General features: G+C 35.1%; 1 protein-coding gene across 1 annotated transcript; it reads left to right on the forward strand.

The window, feature by feature from the left end:
• The first annotated feature begins 7516 nt into the window (after window positions 1–7516).
• Window positions 7517–7864, forward strand: LOC107963596 (protein RALF-like 19). The gene has a single exon (XM_016900046.2). The coding sequence runs from the start codon at window positions 7517–7519 to the stop codon at window positions 7862–7864; it is 348 nt and encodes a 115-aa protein (XP_016755535.1).
• The last annotated feature ends 2392 nt before the right edge of the window (window positions 7865–10256 follow it).

Genomic DNA, 10256 nt, shown 5'->3' on the forward strand with positions numbered 1-10256 from the left:
AAGACATGAAGATGAAGGAATCGAAAGGTGTCTCCGACTATATTACGCGTGTTCAAATCTTAGTGAACCAACTCAACTGAAACGGAAAAGCGCTAAACGATGCACAAGTTGTGGAAAAGATTTTGAGGTCGTTAACCGATAGTGTGGTACCTTGACACGGGTGCAAGCAACAATATGTGCGGGCACAAGCACCTATTCAAAAAGATGTGAAAGGTTGAAATGGACATGTGTCATTTGGAGATACGTCGAAAGTTGAGGTAAAAGGCCAATGTACCATTTTTTATTTAGAAAAGGATGGGTTAGTTGGGTCTATCCAAGATGTTTATTATGTACCAAACCTCAAGAGCAACATTTTGAGTATGGGGCAACTTATGGAAAAAGGTTATTCGGTACTTATGAGAGACCGGGTGTTGCACTTGAAAGATAAGTAAGGGCGTTTGGTTGCTCGAGTTGAAATGGGGAGAAATCACATGTACAAGTTGAATTTGAGAAGCCTTCGAGAAAAAGGTTTGCAAGTCGACGTAGAAGACAAGGCGTCATTGTGGCATCTCTGTTTTGGTCACCTACATTATGGTGGTCTAAATGAGTTAGCGAAGAAGTACATGGTGTACGGGCTACCGGACATAGACTGGGAGGGAAATTTTTGTGAAGAGTGTGTGCTTGGAAAGTATACAAGAACTTTGTTTCAGAAGAAGGCAGAATATCAGGCTAAACAACCTCTCAAATTGATTCATACCGACATATGTGGACCAATTACCCCCCGAATCTTTTAGCGGTAAAAGGTATTTCATTTCCTTTATCGATGATTTCTCACAAAAAAACAAGGGTTTATTTTTTAAAAGAAAAATATGAGGCGTTCGAGGTGTTCAAAAAGTTCAAAGTAATGGTGGAAAAGGCAACCAGTAGATACATCAAATCTGTACGATCCGATAAAGGTGGCGTGTATACTTCGACGTGTGACAGCCCAAAATTGACCCTAGTCGGGAAGTGGTTTCGGGACCGCTAAACCGAGTCACCGAAAGGTGTGAATGTGATGCTTATTGTCTAGAATATGTAATCATGAATGTGTGAAAATTTCAAGCTTCGATTTAGTCGATTGCATGTGAATTTAGTCAATAGGACTTATATGAGAAAATTTTAAAATGTGATAGGTCAATGCATGAGGACCTATTAGTGCATGTGGAAGAAAAAGGGGACTTGCATGTCAAAGTGCCCAATTCTTGATAAGTGGCCGGCCAAGCATGACTCCATTCCTCCAAGTTTATGTTGTTTATTATTTAATATTGGTAAGTAAATTAAAATAAATTAAAGAAAGGAATTAAAAAGGAAGAGATGAATAAAATAAGGAGGGAAGAGGGAGTGTTCATCTTTTTTTTCTTTGGCTATTGCCGTGAGTGAGGAGAAGGAAGGGAGATTTGGTTATTGGATTTTGGCTTGGAAGATGGCTAGAATGAGGTATGTATTGAATGATTCTTGAAAATCTATGCATGTTTGAGATGGTTAGTTCAAATTCTACTCATCCTATAGATTAGACTTAGGATTTTGAGGTTGAAATTCGGCCAAGAAGCTTGAAACTCTTAGTAGATGTGTTAATGTCATTAAAATGGATAGTAATGTAGGATATGGTGAGTGGTTAATTGCTTTTAACTTGAAAGTTGAGGTTAAAGGGGTTAAGTGATTGCCGAATCTAATTTAGGGGTGGAGGATTGTGTTCATGTTATATTGGATAGGTAGAGGTTGTAATGAGGTTGAAATTGTTGAATTGTTAGCTTGGTAACTAATGAAGTAATCGGCCATATGGGGTAAAAATGGGATGTTCATTTTAGTTGTTGTTTCATTTTTGTGAGAAATGGGTCAAGTATTCATGAGATGAAATTGTGTGATTAGATAAATTAAAGGTAATAGTATAGTTGATGAATATATATAGATATACATATTCGGTCATCACTTAGGAGCTTATGTGATGTTGAGTTAAGCTTTGCATATTCGGCTATATATATATATACATATATATGTAAGCCCATTCATGATACTACCCTAGGACTATGTATATATAACCGACAAAAGAATGGGAAAAACTAGTAAGGGTGAAGGCCGAATGAGCTATAGGTGGTGTGGATGACTTTTATACATGTGGGTGTGTGTGTATGCCATTTAGTTGGTGACATTCGGCATTTCTTAATTAACATTAGAGATGAGTGAATGAAATCGGCATGTGTGCTTGTGAAAATGCCGAATGTGAATTTGGATAATATTGAGTAATGTATGTGCTTTAAAATGATGGAATGGAGTGGATGCTTTAAATGTGTTATGAACAATTATAAGTTAAATTAAGGGTTGCTAAATTACCATTGTCATTGCCGAATATACAAACATACATATGCATGTGTAATTGAAGTATGAATGTTTAGCAAGATGGTTAAACTAGTTAAATTATTGATTTAGCTCAAGGAGTTAAAGGAGGTGAATCGAGCAAAGGCAAAGAAAAGGTTATCGAGTAGCCGAGTTGGAACCGTCTTACCCAACACGAGGTAAGTCATTAAGCATGTAGTTGGTATTGTTTCAAATGGTCATAATGTTTATGTATTGATGCTGAATGGAATGAATAAATATACATATATATATATATATGCATGTACGTATGTGATGATGAAATTGTTGAATGAAAGAAAAGAGGTAAGATGTACTGAGTTGTTGATCTCGGCACTAAACGTGCGGGTATAACCATTTATGACCATGAGATTGGCGCTAAGTGCGCGGGATTAAATTGTACAGCACTAAGTGTGTGATTTGACTATGTTGCACTAAGTGTGCGAAACGAATATGATGCACTAAGTGTGCGAATTGACCATGCGGCACTAAGTGTGCGAGTTTGACTATGTAGCACTAAGTGTGCGATTTGATTACGTAGCACTAAGTGTGCGAGTTGATTATATAGCACTGAGTGTGCAGACTCAGTATACATTCGTGAATCATTATGGACACTATGTGTGCGACACCATTGAGTCGATCGCGGACAGCGGATCGGGTAAGTGTCCTGAGTACATGGCTAATAGGTGCTATGCTTATACTTGGTGTTGAGCCCGGTAAGTTTGAACCTATGTGACAAATATACTTGAAGTCACGTACATAAAATTTATCGTAGGATGGGTGAAAGGCCGTTTAGTCGTTTGATTGTAACGAAAATAAATTGATTTATGAAAATGCTTCAATGTCCTATTGATGAGTATATGGAATGTGAATGCATGAATTGATATGAAATTGAATCGATAGGTGGGAGGAACTATGGTATGGTTCGGTATGGATGGAGTAAATTGTCTCGTTCCATTTTGTTTCCTCTTGTGATAATGTTATTGATGGATGGTAGTACATTGCTTATGACTTACTGAGTTATAAACTCACTCGGTGTTTCCTTGTCACCCATTATAGGTTGCTTGGACTCATCTATTTTTGCGGGGTCAGGTCGTCATCGAAGTCATCACACCGGATAACAAGTTTTGGTACTTTCTTCTTAGTTGGCTTAGAAGAACATTTTGGCATGTATAAGCTATTACGTTGTGTTTGAACTTTGGCATGTAAACTTTAAGCCATGCGAAAATGGCACGAATGTTCGATTGAGTTGGATCAAGGGTAGGCATGAAATGGACCTAGTTGCTTTCGTAACAGATGCTGGCAGCAGCAGTGTCATGAGATTGAAAAATCATTAAAAATAGTAGGAGTGGAATTAATTGATGAATAAATTATGTAATCGAAGCTCGATGAGTCTGTTTCCATGAGGAAGTAACGAAAAGATCATATGGGCAGTATATTAAGAGATAATCAGATTTCTGTGGGACAGGGCCAGAACGGTTTCTGGATTCCCTGGTCCGACTTTGGAAATTCATTATAAATTAACCAGAGATAATTAGGGGTCGTACCATATATGTATAGATTCCTCTCTGAGTCTAGTTTTCATAGAAACAAACGGCATCAGTATTGAAGCCCCGTGTAGGGAGATATTCAAGTCGTAATGGGCAAAGGTCAGTGTAGTCGACTCCTGCAACTTGGGAGACTTTGACTAATAAACTGTACTAATTGGCCGGACCAAAAATTCTAGAAAAAAATACATAGATGGGCACATGAGTCTAGTTTCTGGGAAAAATCACGAAACTGATTTTCTAGTTACGAAACTCAAGATATGATTTTTAAAACGACTAGTACACAGATTGGGTAGTGTCTGGAAAATAAATTTTATAAGGGGTTAAAGTCAGTTAACACCTCGTGTTCGACTCCGGTGTCGGTTTCGGGTTCGGGGTGTTACACGATGACTTTCATGGATTATTGTGAGGAGTAGGGCATAAGACGATTCCTAACTGCACCGTACTCTCTCCAACAAAACGGTGTGGCAGAAAGGAAGAACCAGGCTGTTCTCGACATGGTTCGGTCAATGCTCAAGAGCAAGAAGATGCCGAAGGAATTTTGGGCGGAAGCTGTGCAATGTGCCATCTATGTGCAAAATCGATGTCCACATGTGAAGTTGAATGATCAAACACCACAAGAGGCTTAGAGTGGACAAAAACTGATAGTTTCTCATCTCAAAGTATTCGGTAGTGAGGCCTATGCACATGTGTCGGATCAGTGACGAACAAAGCTCGAAGACAAAAGCAAAAGGTTTATTTTTATTGGGTATGATGAGAAAACAAAAGGATAGAAGCTACTCGACCCGATAAGTAAGAACGTTGCGGTGAGTCGTGATGTACGAGTTAATGACGCAAGTGAATAGGATTGGACTACCTCAACGGAGGTTATCATCAAAGATGGAGAATCATCAACCGCTACACCAACAATATACCAACAAATCCTGAAACTATCGATGATAAAGATGAACCGCAATAACCCAAAATGCGAAGTTTGCAAGATTTGTATGATTCAACAAGTGAGGTACACATTATATGTATTCTGGAAAATTATGAGAATATAAGTTTTGAAGAGGTAATAAGAGACAAGAAGTGGCAAACCGCCATGGACGAGGAGATTAAAGTAATTGACTGCAACAACACATGGGAGTTAACGGAGTTGCCAAAAGGAAGTCAGCTCATTAGTGTGAAGTGGGTGTTCAAGAGAAAGATGAATGCTCAAGGCGAGATAGAATAGTACAAGGCGTGACTTGTTGTAAAGGGATACAAACAAAAGGAGGAAATTGATTCTGACGAGGTGATTGCTCCCGTTGCAAGAATGGAGACAATCTAATTGCTCTTTTCACAAGCGGCTCAATTCAAATGGCTGATATTTCAAATGGATGTCAAGATAGCATTCTTGAATGGTGTACTCAAAGAAGAAGTCTACATCGAACAACCACCCGGATACATGAAAAGTGGAGAAGAGAAGAAGGTGTTGAAATTGAAGAAGGCACTTTACGGGTTAAAGCAAACACCGCGGCCATGGAATACTCGTATTGATACATACTTCAAGGAGAACGGGTTCAAACAATGTCCCTATGAACATGCCTTTTACGTGAAGAAGAATGGAGGTAATATGTTATTTGTTACTCTTTATGTTGATGACCTCATTTTTATGGGGAACAATGGTGAGATGATACAAGATTTTAATAGCACAATGACACAGGAGTTTGAGATGATAGATTTAGGTTTGGTGAAGTTTTTCCTTGGTTTAGAGGTAAGACAATAAGAGACAGGTATTTTTTGTGTCACAGGAGGCATATGCAAAGAAAATTTTGAAGAAGTACAATATGGCATATAGTAAACCAGTATCAACACCAATGGAAGCAGGTGTAAAACTCTCGAAATTCGATGGAGGAGAACGAGTCGACGCGAGCAAATGCCGGAGTTTGGTGGGAAGTCTTCGCTATCTCACTTGTACAAGGCCTGATCTTTTGCTAAGTGTTGGCATTGTAAGTCGGTTCATGGAGGAGCCGGTTTATTTACATTGGAAGGCGTTGAAGCGAATCCTATGGTACATCCAAGGAATGGTGTCACTCAGGTTATTCTATTCAAATGTGGAAGATTACAAGTTGATTGGGTACTCCGACAGTGATTGGTGTGGAGACTTAGGTGATCGGAAAAGTACATCGGGATATGTGTTTTTTATGGGTAACACGGCGTTTACTTGGCTTTCAAAGAAGCAACCAATCGTGACACTCTCAACATGTGAAGCTGAATATGTGGTAGCGTCTTGGTGTGTGTGTCATGCTATATGGCTCAGAAATTTGTTGGACATGTTGGAGCAACAACAACTCGGTGCAACTGAGATACGAATTGACAATAAATCAACAATTGAGTTAGCAAAGAACCCAGTGAATCATGAGAGAAGAAAACATATTGACATTCGTTTTCACTTCATCCGAGATCATGTAAAGGAAGGAAGTGTGAAATTAGTTCACGTGGCACGCCGAGACCAAGTTGTAGATATCTTTACGAAACCGCTATCGATGGTAATTCTTGACAACTGCAAGAAATTAAATGGCATGAAGGATGGCAGAAGCATTTAAGTTTACGGGGGAGTTTTGTTGATTAAACGTTAAATGTGATTTTAATGGGTTTAATTTAGAAGTTTATTTTTTAGGAAATTGAAAGGTCAAGAGTCTGGTTTATGGGGTTTATTAGATTTTAATATTTTTAGTTTTTTTGAAGGACAATATCCTATAAATAGTTTATAAGCATTTGATATAATATAGAGAAAAAAGTAAGAAAATTTAGAAGTCAAAGATAAAAGATTTTTTTTTTGTTTTTTTTTTTTTTTTTGCTTTGAGCAATTTGTCAAACTATACCATCAACTAGAGTTGCTAGTAGAAAAGGGGAAAAAAAAAGGTAAAGAGAGATGATGCTTGATAGGCTTATGCAATAGAATTTTTCTTGGTTCTCTTGAAGAAAAAATTAAATAGAGAAAAAAAAAACTTACGAACATTGAAAGAAAAAGAAGCAATTTTTCTTATAAAAATTTAATTAAAGTAAATGTGAAAGATTTGGGTTTTTAGCAACAAGCCATTAGTGTCCAATTTGTGTCTTTTAGTGAGAAATGAACTTTAAGTTTCTCATTTAGTTTATTTTTAGACTAACAGTCCCAAAGCTATTAAATGTAAGTATGGAGGCATAAATAAAAACCGTCATTGATACTGTTAAATTGGAAATTCAAGGGTCTTTTTTTTTTTAATCTTCCTCTTAACTGTGCACTAAAAGTCCCTTATTTTTGTAGTGAATTAAATCCAGCATTCCAGGTCAACCAATTAAGCTAAAAAAAAATTATAATATTATATGTTTGTCCTAAAAAAATTTTAAAAAGAGAAAAATCTAATAACCTTTCTATAACAAGCATTGGTTGGTTAAGAAAACAAGTAGGTTTTATCTAATAATAACAAATACCCTTAAAAAAGACCATAGATAAAAATAAATTGCAGCCTTTAAATAGTATATAAAATTAGCTTAAAAAGTAAAAAAAATTAATCTGAATCCCCATCTCGGTCCCTTTCCTTCTACTGGAAAAGCTTAAACCATTCTCATACATTTCACAAGTTTTCGGAATGGGGTCCAAGGTCTGGCATATGTTCCTTCTCTTGGCCTTGGCAATGGTTTCTGAATGCACCAAATTTGAGGAGGTCAATTCGGGTATTCACCATCGGGACAATATCAGTGGAGATTTGTGCATTGGCAGACACTGTGACATTAAAGATGATATATTCATGGATTCCGAGACAAATATTCGACTACTTGCTGCAAGAAGATACATTTCATATGAAGCACTTAAAAAAAACAATGTCCCGTGCCTCCAACAAGGACGATCTTACTACGAATGTTCCACTGGGAAACCGGTCAACCCTTACACTCGTGGTTGCACTTACGCAACACGTTGCAGAAGGTACACTGCTTAATTAAAAATATATCCAGAGGTGATGTAAACTAAGGGAGCAAGTTGGCTTCATGAAATCAGCTAGCAATCTATGAGCAAAAGCAACAGTGCAATAAGCATAAAGCTTAGTAATAAAATCAAGGAAAGTGTTGACTTACCTTTCTCCATTGAATAATAAAGCATCCATGAGTAAAATAGAGATCATATGCACAATTTTAACAAATAAGACATGAAAACTCATTCATCAAAAATACAATCAAGAGATGAAGAATATTGATTTATAAATTACATATCATACAAATTTATAAATTCATTTTATACTTCGCCCTTTGTAACCTTAGTAAAGTAACACTTGGACACTTGGGACTCCCACCTGAACTACTCACATATTGCATTACTAGTGTGCTCAACCTTAACACCACATATATAAATAACAATGGCCTATTAAAATGCACAAATATGTATTGCTACAAATGTTAGAAAATTGTATTTTATGGGAACTTTGAGGCATATTCTCATTAGTTAAAGGTGGAGAGTTAAATCATAAAATTATATTTTCTTATTCTACTCCATTAGAACTTTACAGCGGTATATCATATGCTGAAAATGGTTGAGTGATGAATGAGAAATTGATGCCCAAAGTAAGCTACTTGGAAATATTTGTTGAGGAAAAGAAAAGCTTAGATCCTACATTGGTTAAATAACAAGGGTGAGATGTGTTTATATGTGGGAACCCTCTCAAAATATGATTAAATGATTAACCTTGGAACATTTCTTTACACGCAAGGGGGATTTAGGTCTAAACTTGTTGGGGTTGGGGTGCACCCACACAACATAGGTAACGTGAAATGTTTGAAGGACATTTATCGTAAATTAAATAAAATATGTTTCGGGATTTATTTTAGCCGTTTAATAAGATTTTATTCAATATTTACTTGTTTCCAAACAAAGACTTAATCAAATAATTCTGTTTCAAGATTTATTCTCGTCATTTAACATAATTTATTTTGATTTACTTACATAATTTCGTTTCGAGTTTTAATATTGTCATTTAACAAAATTGACTTTGATTTTGTTTCAGAATTTTAACAAAATTCTTCCGTTTAACAAAATCGAAGGGAGATTTTCTGTTTATTTTTTTGTCTAAATATGGCTTGAAAGTGTGAATTAAAAAAAAAATTATCAATGGTGAATTAAAAAGAAAATATGAGAATGCATGTCTAGCATTGGTTCTTTGAAAGACTTGGTATTTAAGCGTGCTTAGTGCACCACCTCATATTTCAGCACACATGAAATTATTTTTCCTTAGTAGGCATAATCTATTTATATAAGGACATTTATATTAAATTAAATAAAATATGTTTCGGGATTTATTATTGCCATTTAACAAGATTTTTTTTCGATATTGATTTGTTTCTAAATGAAGGCTTAATCAAATAATTCTGTTTTAGGATTTATTCTCACCGTTTAACAGAATTTACTTTGATTTAATTACATAATTTTGTTTCAAGATTTAATCCTGCCGTTTAACAAAATTGTTTTTGATTTTGTTTTAGAATTTTAATTCTGTTGTTTAACAAAATCAAAGGGAAATTTTCTATTTTTTTTATTTTTTTGCCTAATTGTGGCTTGAAATTGTTAATTAAAAAGAAATTTATTAACAGTGAATTAAAAGGACAATATGAGAATGCATGTCTAAAATTGGTTCTTTGAAAGACTTGGTATTTAAGCGTGCCTAGTGCACCACCTCATATTTCAGTCCAACACGAAATTATTTTTCCTTAGCAGACATAATTTATTTAAATAATGACATTTATCTTAAATTAAATAAAATCTATTTCGGGATTTATTGCCGCCGTTTAACAAGAATTTTTTCGATATTGATTTGTTTCGAAACGAAGACTTAATCAAATAATTATATTTCAGAATTTATTCCGGCCATTTAATAGAATTTATTTTGATTTAATTACATAATTTTGTTTCGAGATTTAATCTTGCCATTTAACAAAATTGATTTTGATTTTGTTTCAGAATTTTAATTCTGCCGTTTAACAAAATCAAAGGTAAATTTTTTTTCCTAATTGTGGCTTGAAATTGTGAATTAAAAAGAAATTTATCAGTGGTGAATTAAAAAGACATTATGAGAATGCATGTCTAGGATTGGTTCTTTGAAAGACTTGTTATTTAAGCGTGCTGAGTGCACCACCTCATATTTCAGCCTAACACGAAATTATTTTTCCTTAGCAAACATAGTCTATTTATATAAGAACATTTATTTTAAATTAAATAAAATCTGTTTTAGGATTTATTCTCATCGTTTAGCAGAATTTATTTTGATTTAATTATATAATTTTTTTCAGGATTTAATCTTGCAGTTTAAAAAAATTGATTTTGATTTTGTTTCAGAATTTTAA

The sequence above is a fragment of the Gossypium hirsutum genome, chromosome A06 (genome assembly GCF_007990345.1).
Source record: "Gossypium hirsutum isolate 1008001.06 chromosome A06, Gossypium_hirsutum_v2.1, whole genome shotgun sequence".
Classification (NCBI taxonomy): domain Eukaryota; kingdom Viridiplantae; phylum Streptophyta; class Magnoliopsida; order Malvales; family Malvaceae; genus Gossypium; species Gossypium hirsutum.